The sequence below is a fragment of the Polypterus senegalus genome, chromosome 16 (assembly GCF_016835505.1).
Source record: "Polypterus senegalus isolate Bchr_013 chromosome 16, ASM1683550v1, whole genome shotgun sequence".
NCBI lineage: Eukaryota > Metazoa > Chordata > Cladistia > Polypteriformes > Polypteridae > Polypterus > Polypterus senegalus.
In genome coordinates, this window is record NC_053169.1 from 51,077,838 (window position 1) to 51,103,064 (window position 25,227).

Consider the following 25,227-nt stretch of genomic DNA (forward strand, 5'->3'; position numbering starts at 1 on the left):
CATTCCTTTCTAAGAAAAATAACAGCAAGATTAATCTATTTAAGAAGGCTATGCTTCTCTGTCCAAAAGATGACATGGGTTTTATTTTTTTGCTGAACTTGTTTCCAAAAGCAAAGCAAGGCCTCCACAAATATCTTGAGGCCAGAGAGGGAAAAAAAACACATTCAATCCTACAATTCAGAATGTAAATGGCAATGAATAGTAGGGTACGTGCTGCAATTTGAAGTGAAAGACCTAAGGAGTAAAGATGTACTGAATTTTCTAAGATAATGTGAGCTGTGTTGAACTCACTGGGGAACTGCGATTACAGCTGCTGTCTTTTGAAATATTCAAGGTTTTTTTTTAGTTAAATAAAATTTAAGATAATCATAGTTTCAGTGATGGCAACTGTCCTGTTACCAAATATCTTAACTGAAATAAAAAATGAAGGAACATGGTTTTTAATAGAATTTATTTATTATTTTTTCTCCAGTCGTCTGGAGTTTTTTTTGTTTTTTCTGTCCACCCTGGCCATCGGACCTTCTATGTTAACTAATGTTATCTTATTTTAATTTCTTATTTTGTCTTTTATTTTTCTTTTCTTCATTATGTAAAGCACTTTGAGCTACTTTTTGTATGAAAATGTGCTATATAAATAAATGTTGTTGTTGTTGTAGTAAATACTGTGATGATTCAAGTCTGTTTATTTACTGTATTTGTTTGGTTATTTTAGAGATTTTCTTGGAGTACAGCAGAGAGATTCAATTATGGTTCTGGCCAGCTGAAGTAGCTGGATGAGTTTGCTGCAGGCTGTCTGTAGAATCAGAGCATGGCCTGTGTCTTTTATTGAATTCCTTGTTTAACTTACTTCTCCACTGCTTGTTTCTACAACTCATGAGTACTTGAGCGCAGTCCTGGAAGTCCACAGTTACTACAGAATTCATTTCTAATTTTTTCAAAATATGAAGGCAATTCCCTTTTGTGTATGAAACTCTACTTTAATGGATTGCCTGATACCTATAATTAAAACTGAGCTCAACAGTGTGGACAAAGCCTAATCCTTTGGTACACAGAAGGAAATTGTTTACTTGCTTGAAGACACTACCTTTTTACCCAAATTGGCTTTAAAAATCCAGTATTTTTAAATTGAGCAAGAGCACTTTATTTAAATTGATAACTGAACTCACCCTTCTACAGGTCATTAACTGTAATTTACAATTTTATTGGTGTTTTGTGATCTTGTTATAAAAATATTTCAATGAGATAATTGTTGTTAAAGTTAAAATGCCTGAAACAGGGTTCTGTTCACTTAACTACCGGTAGTTCTAGGAAAGAGATACATATGCTACATATATCAGAAATCAAAAAGCTCACCAAGCTTGAAGTCTAATAAAGGACACAAACTAACCAACAAGTAACAAATTGGTCATAGTAAAAAGCTCCAAAACTAAAACCTAATGCATCTAGTCTAATGTCTTTGTTAAAGATTATAGCATTATTTGGTGGGAAAAAAAAACAAAATGCAGTAAGCTATATATAGATACTGTATATAGGAATATTAAAATATAGCCTTTACATTGTCTAACAAAAAATTGATTTAAATATTTATCAAATAGTTAGCCCTTCCTTCACTGGTACCATGGGCCAGCACATATACTACTAAATACAATACAGAGCAGGCTCTGAGAGACTGCTTTGAAACTATGGACTGGGATATCCTGCAGGGGTCACATAATGAGAACATTGAGGAGGTTGTTGACTGCACTACTGACTACATCAACTTCTGTATGGACATTGTAGTCCCAGTAAGAACAGTATGCTGCTATGCTAACAAAAAGCCATGGATTACAAGTGACATCAAGGGCCTTTTGAACCAGAAGAAAAGGGCTTTTAAAGACGGTGATAAAGATGAGCTCAATCGTGTGCAGAAGGAATTCCGAGTCCAGCTCAGCGCGGCTAAGGAACATTACAGGAGAAAGCTAGAGCAGAAGTTGCAGAAAAACAGCATGAAGGAAATGTGGGATGGGATGAAGATCATCACTGGCTGCAGCTCGAATCGGGGTACCACCATTGAAAGAGACATAGAGAGAGCAAACCAGATGAACAACTTCTTTAACGGGTTTGACCACAATAAAACCACTCATCTCGGAGTACTGCACCCTCCACCCATCCTTCTGTTGATACCAGCATAGGAGAGACTTTCCTCCCACCCACAATTACAGCAGCCCAGGTAAGCAGAGAGCTGAGGAGACTTCGTGCCAGCAAAGCAGTGGGTCCAGATGGAGTATTGCCACGACTGCTGAAGGCCTGTGCGGTGGAGCTGGGGAGTCCTCTACAGCGCATCTTCAAACTGAGCCTGGAACAGGGAAGAGTCCCGAAGCTTTGGAAAACATCCTGCATCACCCCAGTCCCAAAGGTATCACGTCCTAGTGAGCTGAATGACTTCCGGCCTGTTGCACTGACATCACATGTCATGAAGACCACGGAGCGGCTGCTGCTTCACCACCTGTGGCCACAGGTCTGCCACATCCTCAACCCAATGCAGTTCGTATACCAGGAGAAGGTGGGAGCAGAGGATGCCATCATCTATATTCTACACCGATCCCTTTCCCACTTGGACAGAGGCAGTGGTGCTGTAAAAATTGTTTCTGGACTTCTCTAGCCCCTTCAGCACCATCCAACCTCTGCTCCTTAGGGACAAGCTGACAGAGATGGGAATAGTTCACGATCCATGCCACCAGGTAAGAATCTATCTTACAGACAGACCACAGTATGTGCGTCTCGGGAATTGCAGGTCTGACATTGTGGTTAGCAACACTGGAGTGCCACAAGGGGCTGTACTTTCTCCGGTCCTGTTTAGCCTATACAGTAATCCTTCGCTATATTGCGCTTCGACTTTCGCGGCTTCACTCTATCGCCGATTTTATATGAAAGCATAACTAAATATATAACGCGGATTTTTCGCTGCTTCGCAGGTTCTGCGGACAATGTGCATTTTAATTCCTGTACATGCTTCCTCAGTTGGTTTGCCCAGTTGATTTCATACAAGGGACGCTATTGGCAGATGACTGAGAAGCTAACTAATCAGAGCACGCAGTTAAGTTCCTGCGTCCTGAATGCGGTGTTAACCAGGAAGTCTCGTCTCGCTCATTCAGCATCAACATGTTTCGCTGTGTAAAGAGTTGTGCTCTTTTGTGTTTATCTTTGTGCATAGTTAAGCCCTTCATTATGGCTCCAAAACGATCTGCTACTGCTTCAGGGGCCGTGCCCAAGCGCAAACGGAAGATGTTAAAGATTGCTGAAAAGATAAATGTTTTGGATTTGTTGAAGGCTACGATTCTTTTTATTTAAAAAGTAGGAAAGGAATATAAGATCTATGGCCGCAGTGTCCTTTTAACCAGGGTGCAAAATGAGTTGTAAGTGGATGTAATAAGGCAGTAGTCTGGATGGAATTTGCTTTAGGGATTTGGATTGAAGACTGCCAGAAGAAGAACAACGGCAGTGCTACACAATCGCCTGAAGTGGCTCTTCCTTTGGAAGAGCTGTAACGCTATCCTTTGTTGTGCAGTAAAATTAAACTAATTGTTATCAGACAAGTCATCGTGTCATTGTTGGTAACCATAATTAATTTTCTACTTGCAGTACTTAGTACATGTACGTACGTTTAGTGTCACTGTACACACATTTACTGTATACTATTTTTCTTGCATTGTATGTATTTATTGCTGGTGGCCTGTCTATCGTAATGGCTGTAACATATGTGATATCGGAGACACTCAATATCTTTAAAATAATATTTAGGTTTTACTGTATATAAACAGTGTGTTTATATACATAATTTCAATGAATCTTACCTAATATCTAAGAGAATACAAAGGGATTATGCTGTATAACTCTGCGGGGAATATTTATAAACAGTGTGGGAGAGTTTATAAGGGATTAAAATATATAAAAATAACCATACAAACATATGGTTTCCACTTCGCGGATTTTCACCTATCACGGGGGGGGTCTGGAACGCAACCCCTGCGATCGAGGAGGGATTACTGTATACAGTGCATCCAGAAAGTATTCACAGTGCATCACTTTTTCCACATTTTGTTATGTTACAGCCTTATTCCAAAATGGATTAAATTAATTTTTTCCTCAGAATTCTACACACAACACCCCATAATGACAATGTGAAAAACATTCACTTGAGGTTTTTGCAAATTTATTAAAAATAAAAAAAACTGAGAAATCACATGTACATAAGTATTCACAGCCTTTGCTCAATACTTTGTCGATGCACCTTTGGCAGCAATTACAGTCTCATGTCTTTTTGAATATGATGCCACAAGCTTGGCAAACCTATCCTTGGCCAGTTTCGCCCATTCCTCTTTGCAGCACCTCTCAAGCTCCATTAGGTTGGATGGGAAGCATCGGTGCAGAGCCATTTTAAGATATCTCCAGAGACGTTCAATCGAATTCAAGTCTGGGTTCTGGCTGGGCCACTCAAGGACATTCACAGAGTTGTCCTGAAGCCACTCCTTTGATATCTTGGCTGTGTGCTTAGGGTCGTTGTCCTGCTGAAAGATGAACCTGAGGTCAAGAGTGCTCTGGAGCAGGTTTTCATCCAGGATGTCTCTGTACATTGCTGCAGTCATCTTTCCCTTTATCCTGACTAGTCTCCCAGTTCCTGACGCTGAAAAACATCCCCACAGTATGATGCTGCCACCACAATGCTTCACTGTAGGGATGGTATTGGCTTGGTGATGAGCGGTGCCTGGTTTCCTCCAAAAGTGACGTCTGGCATTCACAACAAAGAGTCCAATCTTTGTCTCATCAGACAAGAGAATTTTGTTTCTCATGGTCTGAGAGTCCTTCAGATGCCTTTTGGCAAACTCCAGTCGGGCTGCCATGTTCCTTTTACTAAGGAGTGGCTTCCGTCTAGCCACTCTACCACACAGGCCTGATTGGTGGATTGCTGCAGAGATTGTTGTCCTTCTGGAAGGTTCTCCTCTCTCCAGAGAGGACCTCTAAAGCTCTGACAGAGTGACCAGCGGGTTCTTGGTCACCTCTCTGACTAAGGCCCTTCTATCCCGATCGCTCAGTTTAGATGGCCGGCCAGCTCTAGGAAGAGTCCTGGTGGTTTCGAACTTCTTCCACTTACGGATGATAGATGCCACTGTGCTGCTCAATGGGACCTTCAAAGAAATAGAAATTTTTCTGTAACCTTCCCCAGATTTGTGCCTCGAGACAATCCTGTCTCGGAGGTCTACAGACAATTCCTTTGACTTCATGCTTGGTTTGTGCTCTGACATGAACTGTCAACTGTGGGACCTTATATAGACAGGTGTGTGCCTTTCCAAATCATGTCCAATCAACTGAATTTACCACAGGAGTACTCTAATTAAGCTGCAGAAACATCTCAAGGATGATCAGGGGAAACAGGATACACCTGAGCTCAATTTTGAGCTTCATGGCAAAGGCTGTGAATACTTATGTACATGTGCTTTCTCAATTTTTTTATTTTTAATAAATTTGCAAAAATCTCAAGTAAACTTTTTTCACGTTGTCATTATGGGGTGTTGTGTGTAGAATTGTGAGGAAAAAAAAGAATTTAATCCATTTTGGAATAAGGCTGTAACAAACTGTGGAAAAAGTGATGCGCTGTGAATACTTTTCAGATGCACTGTACATCGGATTTTCAATACAACTCGGAGTCCTGCCACGTGCAAAAGTTCACTGACGACACTGCTATCGTGGGCTGCATCAGGAGTGGGCTGGAGGATTATAGGAACTTAATCATGGACTTCGTGAAATGGTGCGACTCAAACCACCTACAACTGACCACCAGCAAAACCAAGGATCATCAGAGGTGACTGTGTGCAGAGAGTGCAGACCTATAAATACCTGGGAGTGCAGCTGGATGATAAATTGGACTGGACTGCCAATACTGATGCTTTGTGCAAGACACGACAGAGCCGACTATACTTCCTTAAAAGGCTGGTATCCTTCAACATCTGCAATAAGATGCCTCAGATGTTCTATCAGACGGTTGTGGCGAGCCCCCTCTTATGCAGTGGTGTGTTGGGAAGGCAGCATAAAGAAGAAGGATGCCTCACGCCTGTACAAAGTATCAGTATCATCTCCAGGCAGAGGAGCAGCTTTAGCGACTGACTGCCGTCACCGTCCTGCTCCACTGACAGACTGAGGAGATCGTTCCTTCCCCACACTATGTGACTCTTCAATTCCACCCGGGTTGGGGTAAATGTTAACTTTATACAAAGTTATTGTCTGATATACCTGCATTTTTATCAATCTTTAATATTGTTTTTTTATCAGTATGCTGCTGCTGGAGTATGTGAATTTCCCCTTGGGATTAATAAAGTATCTACCTATCTATATGCTGAAGGCAATTACTGAATTTGTTCAGTTTGTTGAGTGCAGCAAAGTGAAAAAGAGTAACTTGTCTAGGAAAATAAAGAAAGATTGCAATCATAGAAAAAAGAGACAATAAAAAAGGAAGAAAGGGAAGAGTATGAGCTATATAAAGAGAATCAAGTCTGAACCCATCCTGTAGCAGTAAAGTATCTGGCTGCTGAGCAGCTGCTGGGAAGCTGCACAGCACAGCACAGCATGCCGCTTTGATCCATGCTGTCTCAGTCGGATTACCTCCTACTCTCCTGTTACACAACTTGTATAAGAGTCATAGCTATGGCAGCCAAGCTTTATTGGCTCAGGATTAACACAGTGGTGTGAGGCCTGCATCATGCTGTAGATCAGAATAGTGTAGGTGCTGCTTAATCACTTAATCACTATTTCACCACAGTGGTCACTGATAAGCAACTTTCTATAATTCTTTCAATATGGTCACTTAGTTGTCTACAAAGGCAGAACATTGTAATGAGCAATTACTAGCATTTCTGAGGTAAGTACTCACTTCCAAAAATTAATAAAATTACTAAATGGTATTTTGAGGTGGGCAGAAGGAGCCCATCTTGGTTCATCAGACACAACACATAAAGCAATCCTGGACATGATACAAATCATCACACACACTCCCCAAATCCACACACACACACACACAACACACTTACCCATACAAAGCCAAGATATAAATACTAATGAACAAATGATGCCTATCTTTGGGAAATGGAAGGAAATATGAGTAGTCTGAGAAAATCCATACAAACAAGGAAACAAGTGTAAACTGCATGGACAATCAGCAGGCTAGGAATTAAACTCAGGTCCACTGAGTTGTTCTGAATGTAGAGTGACAAAGTGGTTTTGTCTTGTTTCTGACCTAACTCAGCAATTTTATGTCTTTGCAAACAACATTTTTTTTGAGGGAAGGGCAAGGTAAGATTTATGCTGGCTTCCACACTGAAGTCACCTAAATCGTGAATTTGCATCTATGGCAGAGGATTTTAATTTAATCTATTTAAGCATGAATTTATAATCTCAATAAAAGTTCTTACTTTGAAATGATGGCACCACTCCTCAAAATACTTGTCTATCCAATCATCCTTATCAACAGAAAAACTCTTGTAGTAATTAATGAAAATGTATCACACACCATCGAATCTCTACCATCACCCAAAGTGAACCAGTAAAAGATCCAAGACCATCTAAAATTGGCACTTTTTACTATCCAAAAATTTCAATATGCCATTTTCAGTATAGTCATTTACCTTTGTAAAACTCCCCAAGACCGATGTTCTTACAGAATAGGCATTACATACATCGAGCCAATATAAAGGCATATTAGTTTCTCATGCTTCAGTCTCTGCTTGTAAACAGGAAGTAGGAATATGGAGAAATTATCTGACTAACAGCATAATCTGTGTGAACAGAGCACTTTCTTGGAATTGCTTAGAAATTTTAAGAAAGGTAGCGGGACTATTTAGAAGCATCAGACTGTAGCTGTGAAATGTAAATGCTTTACCTGCATTGACACCCTATTTTAGATTACCTGGTTTGGAAGACAAACGGAAGAGTGATGTTAAATTGTTTTCTGTGTACCCGTATTATCCCATATTGCTCTAACCTTTACACATATATCTTGAAAATAGAATTTTAAGTCATTTTGTTGCTAATTTAAAACCATGTATAAAAAAATAAAGACAGCAAGCAAACAGAAATCATAATAAGACTATAAACTAAACATATTCTAATGGTGGTGTTTGTTTAAATAAACCATGAAATAAAAAGCCTGACCCTTCCAATCTCTCAGGCAGAGGTGTCTACTATACATAGTGGACTAATGAATAGAAAATAAAGGTAACAGACTCCTACAAAGCAGGGTAAGACTATAAAAGGAATCGGAATGACTTCATCTGGAAATTTCCAGGAAGAAACATCATTTCAAAAAACAAACTTTCTGAAAATAGCTTATTATATTTAAATTTTATCAGTTTACAAATACATCCATCCATCCATCCATTTTCTAACCCGCTGAATCCGAATACAGGGTCACGGGGGTCTGCTGGAGCCAATCCCAGCCAACACAGGGCACAAGGCAGGAACCAATCCTGGTCAGGGTGCCAACCCACCGCAGGACACACACAAACACACCCACACACCAAGCACACACTAGGGCCAATTTAGAACCGCCAATCCACCTAACTCGCATGGCTTTGGATTGTGGGAGGAAACCGGAGTGCCCGGAGGAAACCCACGCAGACACGGGGAGAACATGCAAACTCCACGCAGGGAGGACCCTTTTACAACAACACGCAGACAACGACAACACTTTAGCTCGATGACGCGCAAGGTTAAGCATCTAAAAAAAGCACATCACTAGCTAACTTTTATCACTGTTGCAAAGCATAAAATGAACTTAACTGCCAGTGTAACATTAAAATGCTGATTCTGTATATTACAGATCTTCCACATTTTGCAAAAAAGTCGCCGCAACAGACCATCTGTTTGGACATTTAACCGTGCTTCAGAGTGGTGGGATGCGATTGTTCCCGGTTTTACAAACACTCAGTGGCTGGAGAACTTTCGAAACTTCCGCGTGTCTGTACCTTTAAAGAAAAGAATAGCCAGTGACACAGTAATGACGATTTTCTCCGGCCAATCAGTGACCAGCAGAGTTTACCGCGTCACATTTTGGTAGCGGTTCGGTGCGCTTGGAACCTCGGCTGAGATGGTACTAAAAAAAGGACCAGGTACCAGGTACTGTTCCCAGTGGAAAGCCCCGCAAAAGTGAGCTGTACTGAACCGTGTCGTGCCGTACTATGCAGTGGAAAAGCGGCTTAAAAGGCACATGGCAGCCCGCCTGGAGTTTGCCAAAAGGCACCTGAAGGACTCTCAGACCATGAGAAACAAAATTCTATGGTCTGATGAGACAAAGATTAAACTCTTTGGTGTGAATGCCAAGCATCACGTTTGGAGGAAACCAGGCACCGCTCATCACCAGGCCAATACCATCCCTACAGTGAAGCATTGTGGTGGCAGCATCATACTGTGGGGATGTTTTTCAGCGGCAGGAACTGGGAGACTAGTCAGGATAAAGGGAAAGATGACTGCAGCAATGTACAGAGGTATCCTGGATGAAAACCTGCTCCAGAGCGCTCTTGACCTCAGACTGGGGTGACGGTTCATCTTTCAGCAGGACAACGACCCTAAGCACACAGCCAAGATATCAAAGGAGTGGCTTCAGGACAACTCTCTGAATGTTCTTGAGTGACCCAGCCAGAACCCAGACTTCAATCCGATTGAACATCTCTGGAGAGATCTTAAAATGGCTGTGCACCGACGCTTCCCATCCAACCTGATGGAGCTTGAGAGGTGCTGCAAAAAGGAATGGGCAAAATTGGGCAAGCTTGTAGCATCATATTCAAAAAGACTTGAGACTGTAATTGCTGCCAAAGGTGCATCGACAAAGTATTGAGCAAAGGCTGTGAATACTTGTGTACATGTGATTTCTCAGTTTTTTTATTTGTAATAAATTTGCAAAAACTTCAAATAAACGTTTTACACGTTGTTATTATGGGATGTTGTGTGTAGAATTCTGAGGAAGAAAATGAATTTAATCCATTTTGGAATAAGCCTGTAACATAACAAAATGTGGAAAAAGTGATGTGCTGTGAATACTTTCCGGATGCACTGTAAATATAAATAAAATGCATGGGTGTTTTTTTTTTTGGTTGCATTTTCTTGCATTTTACTTTCTTCATTATTTTGCCTATATGATTTAAATGTATACAGTGCAGCACCCTCTGCTTATAAATTGAAGTTTGATTACTCTTTAATTGTACACCCGCCACAACACTTTTCAGGATTATTTGGTGGATTTTTGTAATTATATCTTAAATAAAAATTCAGATTTGATTTAAAAAATGTCATTATCCTTGGGCATACAGTATTTAGTAATACAAAAATGCTTCATATTTTCTTTTTATACAACTCCTTTGTAAATATCACATTTTTAACCTTTGTTTGGACAGTATAAGTTAAATTCCACAGACATGTCAAGTTTAATGATAATGTTTCTGTAAATGTATTTCAGTAGGAAATTGAAACATAATAATAAACTCCATGGAGTCCACCTTACTACCTAAATTCAAACTTCAAATCCTTACCATTTGTTCACTTTTCTGTATAGCAAAAACTAGTGAGCCTGATTAAATGTATGACCCAGTTCTCATGACAAACATTAAACTAAATCTTAATGGATGTACTGAATAGGACCGAAGCCAATACTCTAGTTGTCTGCACAAGACTAATATTATTGTTTTGTTTACTTTGCATGGCTCAATTCACACAACAAAATTTATGATTTTGCATGCTGAATACTTTAACCCAATCTCATTGTAGTCTTGAAATATGCCATACTTATTTTATACATTGCACAAGTGACCACAGTTCTTTTTTTCATTAATTACTCTCATACTTTGAAGTGTCTCTTTAAAACTGATGCCTCCTGAATTAATCTGCTCAATCATTTAACATTTTGAAAAAGACTAATTTAGTAAATTTCATTTATTAAATTTGGTGGAACAGTTGTATGAATTTGCGATACAAAAAAAAAAAAAATTGTGTGGCCAATGTATTTAAGTTCACAATTATGTTAAACCACTTTTAGCAGATTAGTTTTAATTTTAATTATACTTCCTTCGTATTCAATTATTTCATGCATAGTACTGACCAGTGAAGAATATCCTTATGTTGTGCAGACAATTACCCAAACATCTATTGCTTTTATTCAGCGCTTGAAGTATTTGTAGTTACTACTATTATTTGGATAACAAAATTAAGAGATATGCTACTGAGTGAATTTCCACCATTAAAGGTACATTCAAAACTTCATAAACAAGTCATATCCCTGGGACTCATTCTAACTAGCACTGCTGGATTTGCCCTATAGTTTAGTTAATTCCTTTTCAACTATGTTAAGGTGATAAATACCCCATCAGTACCAAAGACAACTGCAAGCTCATTTGAGCTAAACAAATAGGGTCATTTGGTGCCAAAAACTGACACGTTTGCCAAGCTGTCTTTTGTAGAATCTCCAAGACCTTTATCTCAGTGATTATCGCAGCTTTTGTTAATAGGCTTAACTAATAAATATAAGAAAAAAATCCCATTTCCTGTGGGATAGAGATTTTGCAATTTAATAACCTAAGGATTTCAGTGATTAAAAGATGAACAATTTTGCTAATCAGAAATTGTCTGAATAAAGTAATATCCATATATTGTTGTTGCAAACTGAAATCATGCTCTTTTCAGATATAAACATCATTTTAAAAAAAGATACAGATGTAAGTCATGACACCACGAAAAAACTAAGACAAAAGTACACAAATTTAAGAATATTTTTCTCAACTGGAAATTATACAACACCCCAGCTAACCTCCAAAACCAAAAACTAAGGAAATACATAAAGTATCCAACCTCTCCTGTTTCAGTGCATATTCCAGCATCTTGATCCTGCGGACCAGGTCTTTCTTCAGATTCTCTTGTCCCTTACGCTCACCCTGCAGAAAAGCAATCTGGGCCTGGTGGGAGGAAAAAGAAAAAATTTATTTATTTGTCTGACCATGGGGAAAACAGTCCAATCAGGGCTTTAATGTTAATAGGAATTTCACTTTTCTAGAATACAAAGATGAAAATGGGTTGTAAGAATTTGGTCACCTGATTCATAATGAAAGCACTTCATCTCCATTTATAATAGATTGATTAAAATACCTCTGCTTCCAGGAGATACTAAACAGCAGAAAACAAGATGGATATCTCATGCCATTTATTCATCTAAGTTCAACGTTAGACATTTTGCTCATTCTTCTATCCAGGCCTACAATAGCATGATTGACTTATGCTCCAAAAAGCACAGAATAATACACCCCTCCAGTTCCCAAAGGTTTCATAACCTGTAGTCATCGTAGTTGCTGTTATAGTCAAAATACAGTATAAAAGCATCTACGAATGCAGTGGCCTTAAGTCTACCAGCACAGTAAGTATAAGTCAAAGAAATAACAGCTTATTTTTTAAATCCTCACTATATGTATGAAAAGTTCTTCATTTTGAGTAAGAGAAAGAATAGTTCTAACTTCCAGGCTAAAGAGCAAGGGTCAAAGAAAAATATGTTTGCAGGTGTGACTATCAAAAGGAAACTTTCAAAAACAAAAATACATTGATCCCTCGCTATGCTGCGGGCTCTGCTCCCTGCTCGCTTCGCCCGCCCACCCCCGGGTTTGGTTTACCGGATAAACAATTTAAAGAGATTGTTATTTGCATGGGAATTGTTACATATGCATTATTTTCATTTTTAGTTTAAAACTTTTGTAAAAACAGTATTTGTTCTTTTTTTCCTGCCCTGGGTGTGGTTAAATCTCTTTCTCGCAGCACTTATAACACTGCTCGCGTTGTGAAGGGGGGGTCTGAATGCACGCTAAAGAGATGCGATCGGTTCAGCTGGTGTCTTGCTGGTGTCTTGCTGCTGGCCAGCTGTGTGTTGTGCTTGTCGCGCTTTGCGTCAATCACTTAAAAGTCTGTACAGCAGCTGTCCTTTTGCCACTTCGCGTCTCTGCCACTCGCTTTGTGAATGGGGGCAGTTGAACGCACACTAAGCAGAAGTGGACGGATCAGCTACTGGCTTTGTGCTGCTTCTGCCAGGATGCCTGTTCTGCTTGTCGTTCTGCGCGTTCTGAAGGAGGAGGAGTGTGTGTGTGTGTGTGTGTGTGTGTGTGTGTGTGTGTGTGTGTGTGTGTGTGTATGTGGTGTGAGGGCTGAACGCACGCTAAGGAGAAGTGCTCGGATCATCTGCTTGCTTTCTGCAGCTGCTGCTGGCAAGCCGCATGTTCTGCTTGTTGTTGTTTTGAGCTGGGAGCACCTTAAGTTTGTCTGCCAAAAGAATTCCAATAGCTGCAAGGTCAGATGTCTGTGAACTTGTTTTAAATTGTTTGTAAGTAGGGTGTGACGTGCAAAATTCACAGTCTCATGGGTTTTTCTTCCCAAGGTTGTAATGTCTAGTCTTGCGTGTCGTCAAAGTGTCTGTCCGAGATGATCTGGTCTTGATCGCGTCGCTCAAACACCCCAATTCCCCACCCCCACACACCCCGGAGGTGCACTACGCTCCTGCCATTTCGCGTTGTGAAGGGGGGGGAGGGCTGTATGCACGCTAGTGGACTTTGTGCTGCTTCTGCCGAGGTGCTTCATCTGCTTGTCGCTCTCGGCATCAATCATTTAAAAGCCTGTACAGCAGCTGCTGTTCTTTTTTTTACTACCTTGTCTTGCATGACGTTAAAATGTTTTATATTAGAGAGATTTTACTCATTTCCTTACCCCAACATCCACGTATCATATGTGTTTACAAAGTGCATTTTAGTAAGTTTACATTTGTTTAAAGCGTGTGGGATGAGTATTTTAAGGCTTAAACTATAAAAAATTGTTTATTTAAATGGTCTTTCTATATCGTGGATTTTCACCTATCGCTGACGAGTCTGGAACGTAACTTCCACGATAGGCGGGGGATCACTGTAGTGTAAATTTAAACACCAAAATGACCACAAACTAAAAATTCAGAATGCTCATAATACTATAGTAACACCACCACATGACTACATTTCAATTAGCTTGCATCTAAAAACTGTAGCACCAGACTCTTTAGACCTAGCACTGTCAATCTCACAGGCTAAAGGAAGAACTACACCTTTAAAAGGGAGACCATTATGAGCTGCAGTAGGATTATCATCATTGGTGCTGCAGTGAAACTCACATCATGCAAAATTATAACAAATTTAAAGTTGCTAAGCTGTTGTGGTCTGAAGCACACTTCAGAAGGACAATGTCTCTCACATGAGAAAACAACAGGAAAATCTTCTTCTTTGGGGCTGTTCACCAAAACTTTGCTAATAACAGAACTTCAGCTGTGTTTTATGTTTAATTTGAGGTATTCTGTATATAGTTTGTTTAGGGTTACCAATTTTATTTTGTATATATTGTTCTATTTCCATATCTCCAATACATTACTTCTGCCTTTTTTCAAGGTTGTTTACTGTCTCTGAGTGGAGAGGTGGCGAGCTGGACTAGGCTTTATGGTATCCTTGAAGTTATTTAAACAAAAATAAATCAGCAGGTAAACTGGTGTGAATCTTGGCTGTCCTTAAATTAAATTCTGGATCCACTACAGGATTAAATATGCCAGGTAGGCGCCAGAAAAAAAAATGACTAATTCTTTTCGTGTTCTATTAAACATCTCATTGCCATAGGAAGACTTATCAGGAAAACAAGCTTGAACAAGATCCTGATGGATCATCCATGCATCTATAGACCAGGGTGAAAAAAATATTAGCAAAGGACAGGTTTTTCCTGATGTTGTGCCTGAACTTCTAGAGGCACATGTAAATGCAATTTTGAAACGTTTTACCTCTCGAACTGTACATAACTGGAATGATGCCATGGCCTCAAAGATATCGGAATAGGTAGGTGAGTGGGTGCAGAATCAAAAACAGTTCTTCTCACATTGTATGCAGAGTCTGGAGGCAAACACTGAGGAAGAACTGTAGAAGCAGTTATGTGACAGCTGACAAAGGACATCTCGCAAATAATAAAACAGTCTATGAATGTAGTGGAAGTGGGAAGCAGTCTGTTGCTGCACCACAGTTTTCCAACTCAGCCCTTAATGTGCATACCAAGACAAAGTTCATAAAGCTGCTTCCACTAAGTGGTGCAGAACTAAGGGGACCCTTACCAATGTGCTCAGTGCTCAGGATTGGCGGCTTCGGTGCACGGAGCGAAGTCAAAGGCTTCCGTAAGGCTATGTCTACTTTAAAAGCACTACAAACCTAAGTTCACCTGTGAATGTCATTACAAATCACAATGGCACAATGGACTCTCTAGTATCACCCACTGTTGTAGGTGAACTACGGCTTTCTTGGGGATGGGGTCTGTAGGTTTGAGAGAAGAGCTTAGAATAATTGTCTTCAGTACCATTAAGGGTAAGAAAAAAAAAAAAATCACCACAGCATATCTTCTACATTGTTGCTGTCTGGTCAGGACTGGGGCCAGCAGAGTCTACTGTCAGCCAATATCACTTCTTTTTTTGCCAAATGTAGCTGCTTAAAGTTGTTCTTTTCAAAAAGCCTAAGATGTTTATCTTTTGACTGGTTAATGTTATTTTGCTAATAAGCTAAACAAAAATGAGCTGTGCTTTCATAATTTCTACTGAGGCACTTTGTAAGACTACTGAACATAGTACTGGAGCCGTTTCAATGCCCTTAAAAAGTTGTGTGTCCAAAGTCATACACCAGGTTAAATGAATGGTTTCTGTCACTGTGATAAATATCATACTAAATAAAACTGATCCCTTATCCCAAGATCCTTATTACTTTCCATTTACAGTTTTATTAAGATTTTTAAATTACTATCATTGACACCAGAAGGACATTTAATAAGCATAAATTACAATAATTGGTCCTTAGTGGTGCAGAAAACATAATAGCCCACTTTTCCATGACCATCTGGTGTTTAAACTTGGGCTACATGCGGTTTTTCACTTGTAAACACCAAGACCAAAATGGGATTGAACTGGTTCACCGAGCCTTCCAACACAACCAGGAGCAAAGAAAGCCTAATTATACAAACTATGCAGTAGCACTGAAAATATAGCTAGAGGCAGACTTTCTGGTTCATTACATAAAAAAGCAGCAGATGGTGATGTTATTAAAAGAAGACAATTGAAATATCAGAGTGTTTGTCAGAAATTTTAAACACAGGATTAGCATTACTTTCAAGGAAAACTATTCATTCATCTGGTTTCTGAACCTGCTGTTTCAATTACAAAGTCTCATTAAGCTGCAGCCTTTTCTAATAGCATCACACAGAAATAATGATCAGGACACAGGGTCACACTTGATCACTCACATCAGACCAATTTAAAATCAACAAACTCATTCTGAGAGAGATCACATGTAGAACAAACAAGAGAAGGCTAAAAATCCATGATATTGGTATCAGAGCTACTAATCGAACTCAAATTAACAACTACACTATTACACCAAGAAGAGTAACACCATAGTCAAATTACCAGATAGAAAATAAAAGCCATGAAATTGAAATGTTGAAAATGGAGGGATGGTGTATTGGCAAAAAACACAGTAGAACAATGTGACAAGAAAAAAACAATCTCTACTACATAAACCTAATTTTCTAAGCTGGCAATAGTAAGTTTGATGGGTAAGCTGCCCATTGAGAAAACACAATTGAAACACCAGAACAGTTTTTATTTTATTTTGAGGCAGGCAAATAAGCACATCTCTGTGAAGCTTTGACAATACAAACAAAAAAAAAAGAGGCTAATAGTTACATACTTCATTTTAGTATTCACTTTATTAAAATGGTATTTAATTTTTAAAGCATTTACACTCATACACAACATGTGGTTTGTGGCTGTTAGAAAGCCATAAATAATTTTTCACAAAAAGTAATCAAGTTCCATATTACATGTTATATATAGAGGTGTAAAAGATGTGTAATGATAAACATCTAAGTAAAGTGAACAGTACTGTAACAACAGGTTGGAAAGAAAATAAAACTCGGTATGAACTACTGAAGTATTGTATTATATCAAACAGTGTGGGTACTGTGGTCCTTTTTTAATCATAAATAATGAGTGCTAGATAGCTGTGCCTGAAAGAACAGAACTTACATAGGCTATAGTTAGCTTTTTTTTTGGCCTGCCAACATCTACAGCAGAAAGGACTATGGCCCTTCATACACAGGAATTTTCAGCCCTCTTTCAGGTGTTACATTAGCATAATTTGTACAGATTAAAAATATGGAGATCCAGTTCCATAATTACCTTGTTTCTTTTAAAGTACAGGTTTTCCTTTCTATTTAATCCTCATTTCCAACAAAAAGAGTCCACTGCAATCTGGAAAGCATACAGAAACGCAGAGTCCAAAAAAATTGGACCGGAACTGCGTAACATTTAACTAGATGAAAGGCAATGTAGAAGTCTCTGGCACCTAATGACAGCTCTTTTTTCTAGAATACATCTAACATCTACAAGCAAGTTAACAGCAGATTGGCTATGGCCAGGTGCCATTCAATCTTTTCTTTTCAATGAAGAAGGTTTTCTCTGAAGTTTAGATGAACATAACAATGGGAAACTTTAATGCATGCATCAATTAACTGAATTGACTATTCCTTTCCCAATGTCTTCCTTCCTGTTCCTGAAGTGGGAATTCTGCACTTACCCTTTAACTGCATTATATTTCACTCTCTTAGGGCCCATTTATACTTCACGCATCATGGCTGCCACGTATTCCCAGTATTCATTTGATATGTCCTCAGAAATTAATGCAACGCGTGTGCGAGATGCAGTACCAGCAAAAAGTCAGGGGGCGTAGTGTGATAAAAGTCGGAATGTAACATCAGTCTCTATTTACTATCTAGCATGCTTCGTTATCTGATGAATGGTTTGATGTGGTGAAGCAAAATGACGACATACAAATACATTTGTGGTGCTTTTATATTAAAGCGTTGCATATTCCCCAACATAATGACATGATACATTTTAAAGGTCTCAAATACCATTTTCAGTGCTGTCTTTTTTTTTTTTGCACCTTTACAACAGCATCAGAATGTACGGCAACGTATTTGAGCCACAGAGAAAAAAATTAAGGACACAGTGAAAAGATCTATTTGTGATTAAAGTAGAAAGTTCGGCTTTAATCTTGAAATGTCCACTTTAATCTCGTAGTGTACATTATCATTAAAGTAGACCGCCGTAAACGTCATCCTAAAACCGACCAAGTTGTTAATCGCTATGTGCTTCTGGGGCTTCCTCCTGAAATGACAGTAGCAATCTCCACACAGAACACATTACATTTATTATATTCCAGCTCTCTGCAAATTTAGAACCCTTAGATTTATACTTGATATCACTTTCATGATGAAATGCATTCAACCATGCATGTTACACTTTGCAGATAAGTCGTTAACTTCATTTAAATAATGAATACTGTTAATAATTACACATGTGGGGTTGGGACGATAGCGTATACTTGTGTTCACCATGCGATGAGCTGATGCCCCATACAGGAATCGTTTCTGCCTTGTACCCAAAGCTTGCCAGAATGGGAGAATCCCTGGATTAATGAATGTAACCATTAAACACCCATCCTTTTCAGAGATACTGTGGCAAGGTGTCCTTGGAATTTAATGGAGGAATATAATTCACAACACAATGAAGGCGAACGTTTTCTCACCATGATGATATCTCGCACTGCCACCTGGTGGAATCTTCCAGATTTATGTAAAGTACGTGTACAAGTATAAACAGTACAACACTTGCTTAGCAGTAGTGTCCGCTGGAGCACGCATCCGCATCGCGTGAAGTAATAACTCGGCCTAACAGTGTGGGGAAGAGTGGCTGATGATCTGGCACTGGTAAGTTCTTTTCTCTTTCTGTATTGTACCCTTTTATAATTCTCTTCACTAATAATGTTTGCCACAGGTTTTACCATAGCTTTCTAATTACTTCAATAAATATTTGCTTTTTATATATATATTTTTTTGTTAACAAGTATATTCCAATCTACCTACTTAATGCAAGGAATGCACAAAAATACAGAACTGCTAGTCTTCCCCTGCAATCACAGCACCCCCAACCCCTTTCTCAGTCTCTGTTTTGTAAAAAATGACACTTTTGTTTCTCTCAAAAGAAGTGTTAAAAATGAAAAGGTATGAAAAATGATGAGGCCCCTGAAGATCCACTATCACAGCAAATGAATAAATAAAATATTTAACTGGAAAATTCCCCCAAGATCTTGTTTTTATGATCAAACAAAAATACGCTATTTAAGTTAAGATATTATGCCAAAATCGTGTGTGGTAGAGCAGTTCAGTTTCTGTACAACTGCTTATAGGTCTCACTATCTTTGATTTCATTTAAAAAAATCTAATCAGCTTTGCCAGTTTGTAAGGTAAAGTGAAAGAAGCTGGATTTGTTCAAAAGTGATAAAAACACTTAAAACTACATTCAACTGGTAAAATAAACTACAGCTGAAAAAAAAAAATCAAAGATCATAAAATTTATTAATCACTTCTTGGCTCAACAGACCAACAACTGTTGTACCATTTTTTTTCCTGAATGAAGTAGAAATGTAAAACTTTATTAACAGATAAACTTTGTTTCAATAAGGAAAGTGTTACTAGAAAAATCACATGCAAAATGTAACAGTGAGCACAGAACTGAGAGCATAATCTTGTTTGTCCTGCAAATAACTTTATGATAGTGTATACTATTAACGGAGATATGCATTAAAAAGAAAAATCACTGATTGGTGAATTATTTCCACGTCTTTGGCACAAGTTATGTGGTCTTCAATGACAATCACATAACTGTCAAATTAAAAGATTTAACTTTTTGACTCTTTCAGTCATTTTATCTCTGGTTTTCACCACAGTTCTTACTTCTTCCAGAATGAGTTTCCTCCAGTAGATATTCTACCTACCAATGATAATAATTTGTATTCAGCAGGTATAAGAGAGACCAGACAGGTATACAGTATCTCATTCTGTAATTGTTACGACAGGAGTGCTTTAAGCTGTCTGTGTTCACTGAAGTGTACCAGGTTACCATTTCAATGCCAGCAGAATGACCAGTAAATATGTAACTTAAATGCTTTTTTAATCAGATAAAGATTTCAGATTAAGTAACTCTTTACAGAGCGAGTATTCTTTTAATAACAAGATATCTGCTATTTCCAAACCTGCTTGCCATTTTCTGTTTTGTCCAAAAGCCTCTTAGGAAACATCCTGATTGTCAGCTGCACTATTTTTAGCATAGCCAAATGATTCTCTTTGCAATGCTTCAGTATAAATCCCATACACAATTTGTAGGGGAAACAGGATTTCCTACACCAGGAAAGACTTTCTTTGGACTAAGTTTTGATATCAGTTTTGCTTGTACAGCATAGTATCTTTCAAACTGAAATATATATAAATCATTAAATATGTTATTAAATAAAATCATTTGACGTGTGCAACAATTTGATTAAAAGATCACATTGGTATGTGCATGAGTGTTTCCTGCTAAGGAATTCTAACCTATTAACTGCCAACTCCTGGCCTGCACTCAATGCTGCTGGAACATTCACGACATACTGGGTAACTTATACTGGACACTGCATGAATGGAATGCTTCGATAACAGTGTTTATGCCAGTGACAGTTTCAAAGTTCTTCTTGTAATTTACCTCATTCTGAAAATTGCTTTAAAATAGGCACACTGGTACAGAGTGAATCAAGCCAACTGAGGTCTGAAATAATCATTTACATTCTTGTAAAAGACAATTATTAATGAATGACTCTGAAAAGGTAATATGGTAACCTTTGTGTTTCAAACCTGCAGTTACCTAAGCATAATCCCACACACTTCAAGACCAAGTGAAAAAGGTACAAGGTTCAAAAACAGTTTTTACTAAAAAGCCATGCATTTAATCAATAGTTAATAGCTTAATGATTATTGTCTGCATAGCTGTATATTGCGATCCCTCTGTAGTTGGAACACACCCTCCGGACCCCCTTTTTAAAGAGGGGGACCACCACCCCGGTCTGCCAATCCGGAGGCACTGTCCCCGATGTCCATGCGATGTTGCAGAGACGTGTCAACCAAGACAGTCCTACAACATCAGAGCCTTGTGAAATCCGGGCGTATCTCATCAACCCCTGGGGCCCTGCCATCAAGGAGTTATTTGACCACCTCGGTGAACAACACTCTCCAGGGGGTAGGCGTATCGATATTCAAGTCTACCATAAAGAGAAGACTGCATGAAAGTAAATACTGAGGGTGCACTGCAAGGTGCAAACCACTCATAAGCCTCAAGAATAGAAAGGCTAGATTGGACTTTGCTAAAGAACATCTAAAAAAGCCAGCACAGTTCTGGAAAAACATTCTTTGGACAGATGAAACCAAGATCATCCTCTACCAGAATGATGGCAAGAAAAAAGTATGGAGAAGGCGTGGAACAGCTTATTATCCAAAGCATACCATATCATCTGTAAAACACGGTGGAGGCAGTGTGATGGCTTGGGCGTGCATGGCTGCCAGTGGCACTGGGACACTAGTGTTTATTGATGATGTGACACAGGACAGAAGCAGCCGAATGAATTCTGAGGTGTTCAGAGACATACTGTCTGCTCAAATCCAGCTAAATGCAGTCAAATTGATTGGGCGGCGTTTCATGATACAGATGGACAATGACCCAAAACATACAGCCAAAGCAACAGTGGAGTTTATTAAAGCAAAGAAGAGAAAAATTCTTGAATGGTCAGTCGATCTTAACCCAACTGAGCATGCATTTCACTTGTTGAAGACTAAACTTCAGACAGAAAGGCCCATAAACAAACAGCAACTGAAAGCAGCTGCAGTAAAGGCCTGGGGCCTCATGTATAACGCAGTGCGTAGAATTCACACTATAACATGGCGTAACCACAAAAGCCGAAATGTGCTTACGCACAGAAAAATCCAGATGCAGGAATCTGTGCATACTCCAACTTCCACGTTCTTCCGCTACATAAATCCCAGTCAGCGTGAAAAGTAATTCTCGCGCACGCGCTTTATAAAATGCCCCAACTCCTCCCAGAATTACGCCTCTTTGAATATGCAAATCAATATAAATCGCCCTTAAGCTCAGCCTTCTGTGAAAAGACAATGGGAAAAGCATGGGGGAAAATACAAGAATTTCAGCGAATACCAAGTGGAGGCAAAGGAAAAAACATACTATTTGTTTAATTAAACCGTGGTATAATCAACAAAAGGAAGTTGATTGAGTGACATAGCGTGTTGGAGAAACTTGAAAGCTCAGATATCAAAGTCGCTGAGAAAAGCCGAGTCGTAGCCCACCGTCTGAGTGTCATATGAAAGCTTATTAGGGTACAGAAGAAAAAAAGGCACACAGTGGGGACAAAAGCACGAAATATCAACTTCAATCTCGAAATTTCCACTTGAATCATCTAGTTTATTTTGTCATTAAAGTAGAACATCATAAATGCCATCTTAAAATTGCTTAATTAACCAGTTTCTCAAATCACATCGTTATTAAAGTAGCACGTTAAATGCTTGGTTTTGTATGTGATCTTCTATATGCTCTGTGTGTGTGAATGACTACTTGCTTCTTAAACTGGCTCTCTTCCTCCGACAGGACACAGAATCCATTACATTGATGATATTACAGCTCTCTGAATAACTAAAATACTGAGATGTATACGTGATATAATTTTCACGATGATAGTTAAAGCATGTTATTAAACATGGGTTTCACGGCTCAGTGATTGTGTGTGACCTTCGATGAAATTATTTAGTGCAGCAGTACTCATGGGCGGCTCTAGGCTTGTGGCAGCCCTGGGCAGAGAAAGAATCGGTAACTCCTTCGCCCGTCAATGTCCATATGTTATCTTATGCACGGTGGATGGCCACTTCCATTGCGGACACTGCATAGCCGCCTCGTGCTCATGACACAAGCGTTTAACTTTTGTCGAAATTTGCCGCTGCGTTTTTAGCTGTGTCGTTATTTTCTCTTTCTGTTTTATATTCAATATTTATTGGCATGGCCGCCCCCGCAGTCCTTGCTTTTCTTTCTCCAAGTAACCGATCGCCACACAATCAGCTCTGTAATAGATGTTAAGCCATCTGTAAGCTTAGAGCATCGATTCTTCAAAACGTTTAAGGAACATTGAAATATCTTCGTAGTACATGTTTAATTATTCTATCCTTCACGCCAGTCCCAGTGAAGAATATAGATTATTTAAATTAAGTTAAAGTTTTATCTGTATAATATAATAAACATATTTTGCTGCATTTCATCTTAAAAATATCGTCATCGTATGTAAATACGCGCTTTATAAAGTGGCGCAGGTTGTGTAATATTATAACTATAGGGCAAGTTTACAGTGAGGTAACTGTACTTATAAGTACAAACAGTTCTACAAGAAGCACTTGATTGAGTGTTTTAAATGTTCTTGGGATGAAACTGTTTCTGAACTGAGAGGTCCATACAGGAAAGGCTTTGAAACGTTTTGCCTGAGGTAGCGTGTGCTTGATTCTGTATACCGATAATTCTCTTTCCGATCAGCTGCTGCTGTGATTCACACTCAGATACATTGATATAAATACTCTGAGTGGTGCAGTGAGAGTAATAAGGAAAAAGATGATCCGCTGTGGCAACTCCTAACGGGAGCAGCTGAAAGAAGAAGAAGGTGCAGTTAGAGTAACAATGATAAAGCGGTTATGGTATTTGGAATACTATGGCTATTCCCTGGACCATTATATTGTTACAAGTTAATTACAATCAGATGCATTACACTAATAAACAATATGCGGTTAGTTTCAGTGTATTTATAGAGCCGCGTCAGGAAAATAAGGAGTAACCACATATTAACAGTAGCATTTCTTTGACGCTGGGTGCCGCAAGTCTACAAAACCGAGCGGAGAACTTGCATACGACAAGGTATGAGGTACCGTGGAAAAGTGCGTGGCTTTACGTCAAGTGTAGGTTTTATACATCGCAATTTGAACGTGGAAAAGTTCTTATGCAACATTTCTGTGCGTACGCACTGTTTATACATGAGACCCCTGGCAGAGCATTACAAAGGAGGAAACCCAGCATCTGGTGATGTCCATGAGTTCAAGACTTCAAGCTGTAATTGCAAGCAAAGGGTTTTCAACCAAGTATTAGAAATGAACATTTTATTTCGTTATTTAATTTGTCCAATTACTTTTGAGCCCCTGAAATAAAGGGATTGTGTTAAAATATGCTTCAGTTGCCTCACATTTTTATGCAATCTTTTTGTTCAACCCACTGAATTAAAGCTGAAAGTCTGCACTTCAACTGCATCTGAGTTGTTTCATTTAAAATTCATTGTGGTAATGCACAGAACCAAACTTAGAAAAAAGTTGTCTCTGTCCAAATATTTATGGACCTAACTGTACCACAAACACCTTCAACATGTCACCCAACAATGATGGAAAACAGAGCTGGATTTAAATTATTGATACATGAATCATTTACAATTACCATAAAATCTACATGTACACCATATCTATATTTGCTTTTGTTATCATTGTGTTCTAAAAGATGCTGCCTAAACAGCTGCTGTTCTAATGCAATTGTGGCTGGAAAACGTTAACAACAGAATTACAGCCACATTGGTGCAGCACCAACATGTTATCTGTAAGCTGAACTCCTCCCTAATGGAAAACCCTGCCCTGTTCTACTTTCAGAGACTTATGCTAAAATCTGCATCATTTCCTTTTCACTGATGAGCAGCAGATCTTGTATTTCCCAGGTTGGCAAAAGTATACTGCCAATACTAGCAACCTCACTTTCAAATGAATATATTGTAACCAACATATTTTGTAGCCCTTGTCTTCACCACAGTTCAAATTTGTAAGAGGAGGAGATGTCTTGGCAAGGACTTAAACTCAAGCACATGGCAAAAAAAAAAAAAAAAAGCTATAGTAAACCCATCATGAACACAGACTGTACTAGCTGCTTGGATTCAATGCAAATATTTACTTCTTTGCCGATTTATCAGTTATAAGAAATACATTACTAAAATGTCTTTATTTTAATGTTGCATATGAGTGATCAGCCTTTATAATAAATATGTAAAAGCTAATAAGTCAATAATATGTTCAAGGTTTTGTGTAAAGCATGAACAACTAAACAAAATTCAGAGGCTTGGGCTTCTGCATGATATGCATACAGAAACCAAAACAGGAATACAAAATTCAGGATATTTATCAATT

General features: G+C 38.8%; 1 protein-coding gene across 1 annotated transcript in view; it reads right to left on the bottom strand.

The window, feature by feature from the left end:
* The window catches only part of strn (striatin, calmodulin binding protein), a 190,992-nt gene that overhangs the window by 100,667 nt on the left and 65,098 nt on the right, over positions 1–25,227 (bottom strand). Inside the window, exon 2 of the mRNA XM_039738562.1 lies at positions 11,866–11,969. Within this exon, the coding sequence (XP_039594496.1) occupies positions 11,866–11,969 (104 nt within the window). The remainder of the gene's footprint in view (positions 1–11,865; positions 11,970–25,227) is intronic.